The sequence below is a fragment of the Balaenoptera borealis genome (genome assembly GCF_965194805.1).
Source record: "Balaenoptera borealis genome assembly, chromosome: 19".
In the NCBI taxonomy this organism is placed as follows: domain Eukaryota; kingdom Metazoa; phylum Chordata; class Mammalia; order Artiodactyla; family Balaenopteridae; genus Balaenoptera; species Balaenoptera borealis.
Window position 1 is genome coordinate 22,935,599 of NC_138878.1, and position 15,296 is coordinate 22,950,894.

Genomic DNA, 15,296 nt, shown 5'->3' on the forward strand with positions numbered 1-15,296 from the left:
AAGGGCGCATCTTCCCGGAGTGGCTCCGGGGCGGAGACGCGCAGGGCGTGCTCGAGAGCGAGGAGCGAAAAGTTGTGCGCCCACTTGGTAGCGGGGGAGAACGAAGGAGCGAGCGCGCCGGAGCGCCGGGGTGGGGTGGGGTGGGGGGGGGCGGGATGCCGGGCGGGGGCGGGGAGGGGGCCCGCTTACATGAATTTCCAAGTGGTAGACCTGCCTCTTCGCTCTGCCCAATGAGATCCGTCAGGGGAGGCACCAGACTCACTTTTCCACATCACTTCACAGTTACATTTGGCAGGCAGGCGGGCTCGCACGCCGGAGCGCTCAGCCCAGAATTCGTGAATCTATTTGGAATCTCCCTGCTTCCTCGAAGCTCACCCCTGTCGCCGGTTTGTGCACGGACAGTAGCGTCCACCCAGCGAAGCCGCACTTTGGGCTGCGGACACTCAGGGCCCGGCGCGCCCGCCCGGCGTCTCCGCACCAAGTCCCGAAGCTCCGAGAGGCATGAACACGATCTGGAGGCGCCTGCCCAGCGCGCGGGGACCGCTCGGTGTTCACCGCCCTCGGGAGCCGACCTCGAGCCCCTCCAGCCATTTGTGAACCAAGGGGCTTGAAATTCGCCGGTGCGGAGCCCCGCAAGAGTAAGTGGTCCCCCTACGCCCCCTCGTTTTAATCCACGCCCCGAGGACCCAGAAGGGACCTTTTCTTTTAGGAATCCCCATGCCCCTTCCGACACCTTGCGCGCCTCCTTTCTCTCGGTTGGTGGATGCGGGTTCGCCGCCTGGGTGCGGAGCTGAGCTGTGTCTTCTTTCCCGCTATGAACAGATGATGGGATCACCTCAGGGTTTTGCCAGACGATTTTTTGCAACCTGCTCTGACAGTAGATTCTGTGGAGTAGTAGCAAGCGGGCTGTGCCCCTCCAGTTTTCCTGCCGGGCTCCCTCGCTGTCGCCTGGAGATTTCGCCGCCTCGCGACACAGGCAGGCGCTGCTGCAGCCGGGCGCCTTCACTGCGGGGTCCGTGCGGTGAATGGGAAGCGCCCGCCGCCGGATGAGAGGCAGGTGCGAGCCCGAGCAGAAAGGAGGGGAAGGGGATCGGGGGTGCCCTCTGGCTGATTTGCTGCACCGCCCCACCCCCGAGGAGAGGGAGGGCGACCCCCGCGGTCGTGCGGGCCACGACTCAGCTGCGAGAGCCCCAGCGCGAGGCTTTCCCACAAGTGGCTCCTCCAGGCCGGGAGCGCGGTGCCCGCTGCAAACTTGCCGGGCTCCCCAGCCGCCCCGCGGCTCTGCGGACGCGGAGATGCTGCCCCGCATCCAGGCAGGACCCCCAAGCAGTGTGCTCCCCGAGCCCGCGACACTGCGCTCACAGAGGCCTCCTGAGCTGAGCCAGGGGCTCCCTCAGACTCCCTCTCCCAGCGCCGGCAGAGCCCGGAGGGCGCTTTCTGACATCTCGCTCCTCCCCGTCCGCGAACCCTTGCGGGGCGGGCCGCGCCCCTCGCGGGACCCGAGGCAAAGCGGGCTCTTGCCTGGGTTCTGCCGGCGCGTAACAGGTTCATAAGGGACTTGCTCCCGTTCTCTCAGGCTCCAGTCAAGCCAGGGAGCCGGTGAAAACCTGCCTCCGCCAACGATGATGCCAACAGGTATCCATAATTTCCTGCGTCTTTTCCCTCCCCAAGACCAAAGCCTTCCCCATCCAATCTGGCAGAAACCTCAAAGTTTCGTTATCGTGGACCCTTCCGCGCAGGCATAGAGCCGGCTGCACGTCCAGGACTAGCCGTTTGCCTTACCGAGGCGAAATGGCAGCTGTTTGCTTGGGTTGCTAAATGTAAGATATCAAACAACATTAATTGTTTATTGTTGCAAACGCACATTAGTCGGTGATGGAAAATCAGGCTGGCAGCTGCTCACTTCAGCTCCAATTAAAGGAGAGAGCTTATACTCAAGCAAGGGAGAAACGGTCTTTTCAACTTTACTACCCTTTCCTGAAGATTCCACAAGAGTTTCCTCTTTAAGAGGCATGATCCGACCATCCCTTAGCGCGCCAGAGCTGCTAATCAGATCAGCCGGCTCCTTTCTGTCACCGGCTTCACAGTATTTGTGTGCCGGGAATGGGAACGGGGACGCTGGAGAAGGCATAGGAGCACTGCCCTCTCGAATCGGTACCACAGCGAAGCAGATCGGAGGGATTGGGGACGGTTGGGGCCCTTAGAAAGCGCCTGCCCTCTTTACAGCAATCCTGACAGACATCTCTATGGTTAACAACCCTCCCTTGGCTGTCACCTCTGGCTTCATTATGGGAGCTTTTCAACTGGAAAACTGTGTGTGGGAAAGAGATATTTATATAAGATTCGAGAGTGGGATTTTCCATCCATTCAACCTGGCCGCTGTACCTCACTGCATGCAAAATGAGCCTTGTCGTTCATGGCAAACACAACTGAATTTTCTGCCTGGCTTTTGCTTTTCATCAGCTGTGTCCAGTTTTGCAGGGGTTTTATCTAGTGTGTGCGTGTGTATGTGTGTAAGAGAGAAAGAGAGAGAGATTCTTTTACTGACAGGTCTGATACCTTTCGGGGATGTTCTCTGAGGATTACATTTTTCTTTTACCCCCTCAAAGGGAGTTCTCCATAATCATCATGTCCTGACATGTTTTTCCACTTCCCTGAGCTCTGTGGCTGAAAGAAATTCTAGGGCTATCCCTCTTATTAAATAGTAATACTAATAATAATATTCTGTAATTCTGCTTTAGCAGATTTGAAGCTCCCCGTCACATAGTCATTTCATGCTGGAGCAGTCGCAGGATTTTAAATTACCTTTGATATATTTTTTTTCCTGGACTCTGAAGAGGGCTTGGAGTTGAGAAAATCTGTTCTGAAAACAGAGAAGAGCCTTCCCAGCAACTCAGGGGATTGCTTCATTCAGGGCTGTTCAGCAGCAGTTCATCTTCCTCATTCTGATCCCCAGCCACCCAAATGGGCGTTAAGGTATCCTGTGACCATCACGAATAAGCCAGATATTTCAGAGACACTGAAATTTGTGCTGCAATGTTGTCATGCAAACTTTTAAATCATTCTCCCCTTCAACCTAGATCTTATATTTCCAGTTATTATTACTATTTAAAAATCAATTTTTCTGCCTTATAATCTATATCTCTTAAAACTCTCAAGACCCCAAATGGGTAGATCTCTCTACCCAAGACTCTTAATATATTTTGGCTGCGTTTTTGGTGTCCAGGATACATTTCTTGAGCTCTTATGAATTTAGCTGAAGAACAATTTTATAGCAGCCCTGACTGGAATAGCGGCTCCATTTGCCTGCTCTACACAGATCAACTCGAAAGGGAAGGAAGTCTTTAACCTGAAAACTAACTTTATTTGGGCATCATGCAGAACTCTGGTCAAGACAGTATTCATCTAAAGCAGCCCCTTAGTTTAGCACCGAACACAGTTTAAGTAGCCAATGGCAGTATGCGCTAAGTAAAAAACAAATGAATAAAAAAACAACTAAACAACCTGTAAAACATGCTCCCCAGAATGTAATAGACCACTTGAGAAGGCATTTTGTAAACACTGTTACATAAATATACTCATGGTGCAACATTTCCTTGTAAACTCTGTATAGATTTAAAGTCTGATGCTCCTGGTTAGCAGGGAGCACCTGATTGTTGGAACAAAGCCAGAAAACTCCAAAGAAGGAGGGTATAGTGATTCTACTCAAGAAATTGTACCTCAGGGCTTTCCTTTCCAGGTTCCTTTCACTGTTTATTGGTGAGGAAAATGGAACAAGCACATACAGAAAAGTGAGAATCCATACTTCATCAACTGTTCAGAAGTAACCTTATCATTAGAAGTAAACTAATGCCTTAAAGAAAAAAATAATAACCTTCGTTATTTTTCTACTCAAGGTGGCACACCTTATGACTTAATCAACATTCCAATCTGAGCAAATTTTCCACGCACAATCAAAAGCTTTTCATGGGTAAAATGACATTCAGTTTGTATTGCCAACCATTCTTTCTTGCCCCATCAGCAAAGTTTTGTATTTGACAAATCAAGGAACAAACATAATCAGAATAGCCTTTAAATTATAGATGCAATCAGGCTTCCCGGTGGCGCAGTGGTTGAGAATCTGCCTGCCAATGCAGGGGACACGGGTTCGAGCCCTGGTCTGGGAAGATCCCACATGCCGCGGAGCAACTGGGCCCGTGAGCCACAATTACTGAGCCTGCGCATCTGGAGCCTGTGCTCCTCAACAAGAGAGGCCGCGATAGTGAGAGGCCCGCGCAGAAAAAAAAAATTATAGATGCAATCGAAGATCCCAAGACTTTCTTTTGAAAATATTTTGCTCAATGGTGCTGTTGATAATTTTGTATTTCTTACAATGTTATTCAGAGAAGCAGGAAAAAATGCACTTTTCTCTTTGTTTTCAGCACTGTTGGCATTCACAGCTGAAATGGACTAACTTTGCTTTCTAGTTTAGGAAAAGGCTTCTAACTTTGGTGTATTGTACACCACCTACAGAGTGTAGAATTAAACCAAAGCTGATTCCTTTGCTCTATATTATGTGTTGTACACACACACACATGCATGCACACACACACGCACACACACCTCTTCTAGAAAACCTGAAAACGTCCCTAGATAACTGACTCATTTATTGGTTCAAGTAGGAGATTTGTATCATATTCCCTTTGCCATTTCATCAGCTTTAGATTATTTGATTTGCCCTCCTGGCTTCTTGGATTTGTATATTGACTAGTCTTTTAAAGCAAATACATCTGTTTGTGGTGTGGGAAAATTTTCTCCAGAATCTCATAAATGTATATTTGTGAAATAGAATAATATTTTGATGGTTCAAGGCCATCAGCTGATGTCGTGGGGCTTAATTAACAAAAGAGCTATTAGTCTGCTCTCATTTCATTGCCATAGAAAGTTGTTGATGATGTGATGTGTGCAATATATCTCTGCTGAACTGTTGGTTCTTGCCCCTGGAACCTGGCTTCAGATGTAACCAGGAGGAGAAAATTAGTTGAACCTGGCAACTTCAGAAGGTCAGAAAAGAAATAAGTTTAAGGGATGCCATTTAGCTGCTTCTCCCACATGTTGCTGTGAACGAAATCTCCATCACCTCTTCATGGCAAAGCACTGGGGCCAACACAGTTTCCTTTTTCTATCATGTCCTAAGCTTTTATTTCCTGAGTTTAAATGTCATGTGCTATTCCCTATCACAAATATCATCCTCCTTCTTGCTTTTAGAAGTCTTGCTTTTTTGTATAGTTCTATTAGTAGGTAGAAATATATAGCTGTGATTTTCTATATCTCTTTGGACAGCATCATAAAAGAATAACACTTGTGTTTAGAGCCTTCAAGCAGTTTCCTTCCCTACCCTCCTTGCTAAAGACTACTGCAAATGCTAGAATGGTGGTTGGTTGAGGGCAAAGCATAGTTAGTGCTCATTGATTTAATGCATTAATGACTAGCAAACACTATGCCTTTTTTTTTCCTTTTCTAGTGTATTCTCAGTAAAGGGGAAGGAGGGATGCAATTATATCCAAAGTCCAATATTGTGACAATCTACCTCAATTTTCTCTACAGAAATTTCATAAATTGTCCCAAGTTTATTCTTAAACACAGCTTTTCCATATGATATGGACATATAAAAATGACCTAATTCAGCTTTGTAAAATTGAGAATGCCTCCAAGACTAAACTTGCATCAAGAATGCTATTAAACTCTATGTGATGCAAAGTTATATTTTATTGGGAAAAATGCTCTAATTATGGAAGTGTTGCATATATAACTCAAGTGTCTGTACCTTTCCCTTGCAGAGAATGTATAAAGAAGTACGTGAGGAAGAGCTTACTTCTTCTTTCCTTCTTTTGCTCCCTCCCTCTCTCTCTTCTTTCTCTCTTTAATATATATTGTATTTGAACAGTTCATATCAACCTCATGTGAATTGCAAGTCCAAGTGTGTTAGAAGACTCCTCTGTATTGATTTTAATCAGCAGGATACCTGGCCCTCACAAATACACACAGGAAAAAAAAATAGGCTCCATGATAAGGTGCTCAGGGATGCATTTACTGATATTTTAAGCAAATGGAATGTGTTCCAAAGGAATATTAAATGGAATCTTCTTAATTCTATGTATATCATTAAGTGAAAATGTTATGCTATGTTCATATTCTATTAGCAGTAAGCACCATATTTTCCATGCATTGTTTCTTTCTAGATGAATTCATGCATAAAATATAATTATTTGATTCCTGATGTGACACAAGTAACATAAAATAAGTAGATGGGGGAATGATATAAATAGCATAAGGGAATGTTTTTCTTTCTTATCTATGCAACCTCATCTCCAAAATTTAATGTAAAAATTACAAGGGCACATTTCATTCTTTATCAGTCCACTGCTGTTTCAGCTTAACAAACAATTTAACGTTTCTGTGTCCAAGTATTCCCATCTTTAAAATGGGGATGCTCAGAAATATGAAAAAAATTAATTCATACCTATTTTGATTAGAGTAGTAAAATATACGTGTCTTTGAATTTCACTAAAATATAGTAGCTGAAGATAGTATACTTATTTTAGTATCTGTATAAGCAATTTGATTTTCAGGAACTATACATTCGGTGTGATATCTCAATATTATTTTTGTCAAATGATTGCTTGCTGTCTGTCTACCCATCCATCATCTGTGTCCATATGGAGTTCATGGTAACAGTGCCAGTGGGTGGTTTTTAAGCTATAAAGTCTTTGAAACATGAAAGAATGACAGTAAGGTGCACTTGTAAGGGTGGTTACTACAGAGTATAATCTAATTGGCAGAATCGTGACTTATTAGTCTGGGATACTTGGCTGCATTTCAGTTTCAGTATTACAGACTCTGTAGCCCTGGTTATGTGATATATCTGATTTTAACCATTTCCACATTTCTTAAGCAAGAAAGAAGCGCTTCTAATTTTTAACCATCATCAGTAGTGCTAAAGTTTCTTGAAATACATACAAAAATTTTGTTAAGTATCTTTGGAAGAAGATACTACCTGAACCCAACCTCTAATTAGGGTTATCTTCTCTGAACTCCTGTCTGAGAAATGTTTAGATATCACTTTGTCCTCATCTTTGAATTAGTAGGGACTTCCCACGTAGACCGTTCTCATGAGAATTCACTAGATGATTATGACATGAAATGGAATTTTTCTTGTAGAAGAAAAGGCTTTTTCAATGAGTGATTACAATTTGATTGAAAGTGAGTAGTTCCGGTGTAGATGTGTAATGCTTGCATTTTGCCCTTTCAGGAGAAATGGTGATGGACAATGCCATGTCTCCTGTGGAAAAGAGAGACATGGTTGACCCCGGGGTGGGGGTAGGTTAAAAATACCATTCTTTTGTCCTACTATATAGCATCGGAACTATATTCAGTATCCTGTGATAAATCATAAAGGAAAAGAATATGAAAAAGAATATAGATAGGTATAACTGAATCACTTTGCTGTACAGCAGAAATTAACACAACATTATAAGTCAACTATACTTCAATAAAATTTTTAAAAATACCACCCTTTAGAGGCCTCATAAAACTATTTGAAGTCATTAAGCCTATGTTAGCTGTCGGTAGGGAAAGCTATTTGTAAAATGCCGTTTTATTTATATCCCACTTGGTTCATGCCTTTTTAAAAAAAAAAAAAACAAACAAGAATTGGGAAAAGTTATTTTATTTATTACCTGTTTACATAGATCACTGGAATTTTCCCCATCGATGTAATCCAGCAAGAAATTGACATAAAATAGTTTTTAAAAATTCAGTCAAAAAAAAAAAAAATCAGTCAAGATTCTCTGTTAAGCAGGTGAAACATTCAATAAATTGTAACTATCATAGCTACATTGACAAAGAGTTTTACAAGGCTTCTCTCATTTAATTTTTTTCACCATCCTTCAATTCAGTTTCCTCATCTGCCACAATTGAGATAAATGCACCCGGGTCACTTATCTTAGGAACGATAGGACTGCGATTCAGAGGACTTCTGTCTGACTCCAGAGTCAGTGTTGTCAATCGCTGTGTCCCCACAGTTCAGCTGTATTACAGGATTCTCAAGACTAAGATTGATTCCTAGTGGTTACTCTGATTTAAAGGGGCATTGGTTTGAAATCTTGGAATTTCAGGCGGTGAAATTCAAAGCTGTACTTGCAGGACCAGGAAAGACTGAAGAAAGAGGCAGGCCACTCCAGATTGGTAGGTGGCAGTGTCAATAAGCAAGAGAACTTACACATGAGGCTTGTCTTGGGCAACCACAAGATCTCTGCACCTGCCCGCCAGAGTCTTAAAGTTTATTCATATAGAGGCATTCACGGGGTTCAGTCACATATACCGTCCAGATGGTCTCAATAACGCATGACTCTCTCAAGGCTACATCTTTGAAGTGGCTCCTAGGGCAGGAACAGTGGGCGGGACGTGCATTCCAAGGACTGGGAGGGCTAAGGAGCCTTTGATTGCCTGGGTCCAGCGCATGGGTGAACCAGTGGTCACAACTTCTCCATGACCTCTTCAAGCGAAGGGCCAGCACAAATTGTTTTCACTCATTAGGTCTTTGACTATTATATTTTGAGCAGGTGATTTAAAGGCAGCAAAGGATGTGGCTTTTAAGTGGAGAAGGAAGGATTTAGATTACGCTTGAGAAATGACTTCCTGGCACTACTATGTCTAATCGGCAAGGGAAGTGTGGAACTTAGATTCATCTTTGTGAGGTGATTTCAAGACAGTTCTGCCTGAAGAAGATCCAACAGGATAGATTCAGCGTCAATATCTTAACTAACCTTATAATTGTAAGAAAGTTTATTAAATAAAGTTCTGAGTCTATAAACACTAGAAAAAGGAACTTGACCTTCCTGTCTTTGTTACCCCATTCTGAAATGTCTATAGCAGGAAAGCTTCTATGTGAAAGACAAAGTTATGACTCCATCTTGGGGAAGGATGAGGAGAGGGCATGTACCTATCTATCTATCTATCTATCTATTTTTGCCATGGTAACCAGTAATTATGCAACTAGAGGAAAACCAAAGCTTCCAGTAGAAAACCAATAGCTTGTCAATAACAGCAAAGACCGGATTTGGCAGGTATTATTCTGAGTGGCAAAACAAGCAAATGATATGCTTTTGGATAGAGAGACAGCTGGATAAGTGTACGATCTGATGCCAAAGAAAGACGTCCAGATGTGCTGTGGTTGAGGGAAAGATAAATGTGTGTGTGTGTGTAAATAAGAAAAAAAAATCAAATTCTATCCTGCCAAGGGAATTTGGTCAGGGAATTCTGAAGGCTTTAGGAAAGGTGATTCTCTTGCATTATTTATATTTGGACACATGCAAGTATTGTTCCTCTCTAGTCCAGGGCTTGGCGTGAATTGCACTGGGCCACAGGCTGAACCACACACCCCGTGTTGCTGAAACACCACTTTGAATTTAGTGTGCATTTACCTGTTTTGAAGCAGCCTGCTAATGGCTGTAAATTCAAGGTCAGAAACATTTTTAATAGAAACTCTCTGGTCTTTTGTGTCATTTTTGCTTCCATGAAATATTGTGGCCACTAAGCCCAGTGGATAATAAAAGCGTAATTTCCTGTCAACCAAAATAATCTGCAGGATTGAATTCTAAAGTGTTGGTAAAAGCCCATTTTTACTTTAGGCTTCAGAGTGTGGCTCATCATTGGGAACTTCAATCCATGTTGTTTACCAAATCGATGGTGTAATAAATTTTTGCATAATGACTTAACATATCTGAAAATTGACTGAGTTCACCTTAAAAAAAAGTTGGGGTCAGTGGGGTCAGACCAGGCTGTAATTAAAACTATCTCTAAAACGTAAGTGTGAATGAAAAGTTGGATTGTAAGTATCTTACGTAAGACAAGACATCTTCTGGGGGAATTCTAAAGAGTTACTTATTTGTAAGAATTCCAGAGAGACTGTAAAATCTCTTCATCTCATTTCCCAGGGTGTAAATCAATGCAGCAGCATTATAATCAAGTGGATTGCTTGGCCAGACGTACATACTGTGGTTAGAAAATCTAAAAATAAATTGATTTTTACAAACGTCGCTCAATTTCTTCTTCCTTGCATAGAGTTAAGCAGTTTGTGTATACAGCTACTCTTACAATGTTTATTGATTCTGATAACAGTAACATAACATTCGGTTGCATCTCAAGAATTCCTATAAAGCTATTCTGTCCTCATCAAAGAGGATAGATTACCTCTGCCCGTGGCAGAGGTGCCTGCATGTAAATAGTACAGTTCTAATTGTCACAGTAGAATCCCATTTCTCTCTGAGTAATAGACTTCGCTGAAGTGAAGGCCAAGTCTCAACACCCCCGATAGCATGCATGGGAACACTCCACTTATTGGAGCAGTTTTCCCAGTGTCCCATATGCAGTGGGTTAAGTATGTAAGTTATGACATCATGCAAAATCCCGTCTATTCATACACTCCAGTGCTGGGTTTCCCGAAGTCTGATATATGTGTGTACCATGCTAGTAAGTAGTTCATGGGCATGGCATTAAATGACACTAAGGAGGAAGTGACTTTCTCACCACACCTTTGAATCTTTCAAGTCTTCATAAGAAGAAGGTCAGAGTTAGGAGGTGGTTTTATTCTCTGGAACTCCAAGCTTCTCAAACCATGGTCCTCTAATCAGTAACGTCTGCATCACAAATGAGATTATTAGAAATGCAGAGTTGCAAGCCCCACCCTAGATTTACTGAATCAGAATCTGCATTTCAGAAAGATTTCCAGGATTTGTATGCACGTTAAAGTTTGAGAAGCACCCACCTAGGGGTGTTCTGGAGGTGACTCTTGGCTTAACAAGAGCTGATTGTTAAATTTTCTCAAACTGCCATACCTGGTTAGTGGTCACATTGAAAACTTGAAATTGGTCACGGTCGAAGTATTTCTATCATGGAAATCAAAAATCAGGGATTCTTTTTTCTTTTAGAGAGCCACATGCTAAATATTTAACTGCACAACACACCCTTGCCTCTAACTGTTGCTGGTCTTCCTTTTTAACAGAGAGATGACCTCAGGCTCTGACAGTATTTAGTTAAGTGAAAATTAAACATTATTTAAAATACCAATCTCATTGTGCTTCAGTTTGCTATCTCCCATACCCTCTCCATGGGATGGCACTTATTTTTATTCCTCAAAGCTTTGGAAATCAAACATGCTCTTCTCTTCACAAAGAACTGGCAGAGAAGAGGGCACTGATTTGACTTGTACTCTGGAGACCATGATTAGGATGATTTGGTGGGTAGGGAGAAGATACCATGGCCATGGATTGGATGATGTGACAAGAAATGATTTACAACTACCCTAGTTACTGATTCATTCACAAATCCTGGATTAGTGGTGGTTTCCTTCCTGTCCATTGATTGACTTAAATGTCCTTTTACACCTGCTGCTCCCCCTGCCATTGGGTAGTTCCTTCTCAACATTTAGATGACACTTCCTGCAGGAAGCCTTCTTTAAGGCAGTGAAGATGAGTGGCATACCTGTCTCTCTGTACTACCCTAACCCTTCTCAGACTAAATAAAATATTCTTAAGTATCCATTTCTTAGTCTTTACCCATTAGACTCTTAGCTTCCTGAACATAAGAACTCTGATCTGCTTGTGTTCCTAGCCTTAGTGCCTGACCCACAGTATATGCTTATCAAATATTTATGTAATAAGAGAAGGGATTGTGGTAAGAAAGAATTTTGAAGTTAGATTACCTAGATTCAAACAATGGTTTGCTCTTTACTGGAGGTGTTCTTTGGGCAAGTCATTTAATTATTCTGCACCTCAGTTTTGAGCAAAACAGTACAAGGCATAGTAAGCTTTATCTAACTGTAAGATACTGTGTTAATGGATACTGTTGGGGGCTATGCATATATTCCTTTATTAATACCTTCATTCTAACTAGTGAAGCTATGCTATTGTATCAAATTGTTTCAGGGTCTATCATTACTTTTTACCTGATTCTGGCGAGTTCAGGTAGGGCAGCAATTGTGTCACATTCCATCCTGAGTGGTTCGGTGGCATTCCATCCACGTGGTGGCTTCCATCAAGGAAGTGTCTGTTAGGAGTTTAAATTGGGATTAAATTTCTTTATCCCAGAATCATTAACAACAGAGTAGATGCCAGAGAATACTTGCAGAGTATTTGGCACAATTTAAAAATAACTGTCCATTCTAGCTTTTCTTAGTTACTTTACCAAGATTATCTTTTTTAATCTTCAAAATAAACCAGCTAGGTAGATATAATTCTAATTGTTGTTGTTGTTAATTGGCCCCCAATTATGCAACTGGTAAAGGTAGTTCTCTGACTGGAATTCAATGCCCACTCTGGCTGGTGTTAGAGAAAACTCTCACAACCATCTCACGGTTCTGTCTCTATAGCACTCAGGCCATTCGATGATGTCTACATGGCTTCTGAACATTCAGATATGGCCCAGCATGGAGCAGGGTATGTTTGGAGAGAATAAGTCTCTTTTCCCTGAGAAGTGTTTAGGCAGAGCCTCTATGAATAGAATGACTATCACCTTCTATCCAGTATGGTCCAGCCCTTCTCTCACCAGCATCACCCTCATCCTCCCACATCCCACCTTCAGGAAGGTTTTTGACTAACTTTGTGTGACTCTCGTACCTTGACTACCCTTCCTGAGGTCACACAGCTTAACTCTTTGCTCCTTCATTTGACTTTTTTAACCAAAGGGTTGGTGTCAGGACCATCCTCCCAGTCTGGCTCAGGAAAACCACAAGCACCGCAGCTTACTGAGTGCTTCCCATGTTCTGGCTGCTTCACATGAGTCTTGTTTGTGAATCACCCTACTGCCTGGAAAGTAGGAATTATTATTATTGCCATTTTGCAGAAAAGAAATGCAAATTCTCAGAGAACTTAAGTAGTTCGTGCATTATTACAGAGACAGCATGTGGGGTGAGCTGGGATTCAAGCCCAGGCTTTTCTGCCTGTAAAACAGAGAGTCTGCCAAATAACGTGACAGTCCTGTATCACCGTCCCTGCTCCATGTCTAGGAGAGCATGGCATGTGATGGTTGTGTTATACATGCTGTTTAAGTATTTAACTATTAACGTTGTTTAAGTGGATTGGCAATTCAGAACGATATTAATATTTCACGATTTCTTATCAAGACCTTTCGACTTTTGTTTTCAATTTGAAGCCTGCAAAGTTCTGCCCTCACACTGGGATAAGGGAAAGCCTTACTGTGAAATCTGCTTTTTATTTCCCTGCGTGTACTGCAATTCTAGGGAAAGTTGGGACGTTGTTCTGGACTCTGTTTGCTCTGAGTTGGTTCCCTATGGAAAGCTTGTCTTCCCTTTAGTTTCCAGAACAACTGCTGCTTGCAGTGATTCCCCTATGCACTTATCAGGGTGGGGCCTCTTTTGAGGTACAGAGAGAGTCCCAGTGATTGAGCTGAGCCCAGGCAAAGAGTGACAAGCAGGGCGACTCCACTGACCATCTTGTTAGATCAGATCCTTCCTGTCTTTACAGCAGAATCTGGGTCTGCCCTTTTCAGCTAGCTTCACTAAGACCACTCACTAGCCCAGCCAATGTAATGACGTTCTTGCTTTCCCATTCTGAGCCAGAATGGAACCAGGGACCTAGAGGGGGAAAGGTTCCCTACCCCATTGTGAATTCCCTGAGCCAAACTGTTCCCCGTAGTGTCCTGAGGAATTATTTTCCCATTTAATCTAATTCAGCAAGGCTTCTCTCTGGGATATGCAGTGAACATTATTTCTTTAAAAATAATTTTGTTGAGAGGGAAGAAACACGTTTTGCCATGCTGAAGGTAAGCAAAAAAATGTATTTGACACCTCAGATAATGGGGATTTTTTTTTTTGTCCATCCCTTTCTGAGTCTCTTCAATTGAAAATTGTATTTTTACCATATTTCATTCCCAAAGGAGCTTTTCATAATTTAAATCTCCTGTTAAACTGTACAGTTGGAATGAGAGCCTTGACACTGTCCTGATTATAACATACATGCTGGACATTACAGAATTTCTCTCCGGGAGCATTCTAATTTTATTCACTCTTTATTAGCATCCTGGCAGAGAGTTGCATTCTGCACCCTGAACTGGACAATCCCTTCTGATGGGTTGCGGCAGCTACGACTTTGAAAATTGGGGTTATTTCCCTTCCTGTTCTCATTTGTAATTTTTAAAAAAAATTTACCCATTAAAGGCTAGTTTATTCACATAGTTCAGCCTAAAGTGAACTAGAACTTATTTTTAAACTGGGGGGGGGGTGGAGAGGGGGCAGGGGAAGAGAAGGAAGGAAGGGAGAGAGGAAGAAATGAAGGAAGGGGGAAGGAAGGAAGGAGGAAGGAAGCTTGCAATCTCTACAAGAATACAGGAAAGTATTGGCAACACCCAAACTTGCATTACAACCAAAACGACTATAAGAAAAGAGAGAGTGGGAGTAATGGAGAGAGAAAAGGAAGCGAGGCAAGAAAGAAGAAAGGAAGGAAGAAAGGGAGGGAGGAAGGAAAGAAGCAAGGAGGGAAAAGAGAACTTGAAGCGGTTTTTGATAAGTAACATAGATACAAAAATTAATACAAAAATTTAAATAAAGCTCACAATATAAAAAGAACTGTTAGCTTATTTGTTCTAATTCTTCAGGTCCACTTTCTTGACTCAAGGGTTTGGGAAATGCCTACTCTTGTTCATGTACATGCTTTTGAAAACCAGTGATTTTGTTTTAAAACCTGTTGGAGTGGACCTTTATCTTTCTTCCTCCTTGTTTTTGCAGGAGATTTCAATGAGAAGGAAAGCCAATGGATCGTGGTCTTAGAAAAGCTGCTTAGATGATGTCTGTTTCCTGTGCTGTAAACACGTGGCAGAGCTGTGAGTAAATGCTCGGCACTGCATGATGAATTGGATGGCTGCAGACCAGAGGCAAACAAAATAATTGTCTCATTTTCGTGGTGATTTGCTTAACTGGGGGGACCATGCCAGAACGGCTAGCGGAAATGCTGTTGGATCTCTGGACTCCATTAATAATATTATGGATTACTCTTCCCCCTTGCATTTACACGACTCCGATGAATCAGTCTCCAGTTTTAATGAGTGGATCCCCTTTGGAACTAAACAGGCTGAATGAAGAACAGCGGATTTTGAACCGTTCCAAGAGAGGCTGGGTTTGGAATCAAATGTTCGTCCTGGAAGAGTTTTCTGGACCTGAACCGATCCTTGTTGGCCGGGTAAGCTTCGTTTTTAAGGTCCCAATTTCGGGATCTGTTCCTGATCCCTAGACCTTTAACATT

The 15,296-nt window shown here is 42.6% G+C and overlaps 1 protein-coding gene across 4 annotated transcripts in view; it reads left to right on the forward strand.

The window, feature by feature from the left end:
• Positions 1-218: 218 nt before the first annotated feature.
• The window catches only part of CDH8 (cadherin 8), a 377,020-nt gene continuing 361,942 nt past the window's right edge, over positions 219-15,296 (forward strand). For 2 of the 4 annotated variants that reach the window (XM_082368897.1, XM_082368899.1), the window contains exons 1-2: positions 219-638; positions 14,783-15,233. In XM_082368897.1, the coding sequence (XP_082225023.1) occupies positions 14,982-15,233 (252 nt within the window). In that variant the 5' untranslated portion in view covers positions 219-638; positions 14,783-14,981. Of the gene's footprint in view, positions 639-9,236; positions 15,234-15,296 lie in introns of those variants that run through there. The other 2 variants (XM_082368900.1, XM_082368898.1) reach the window with 2 other exon arrangements.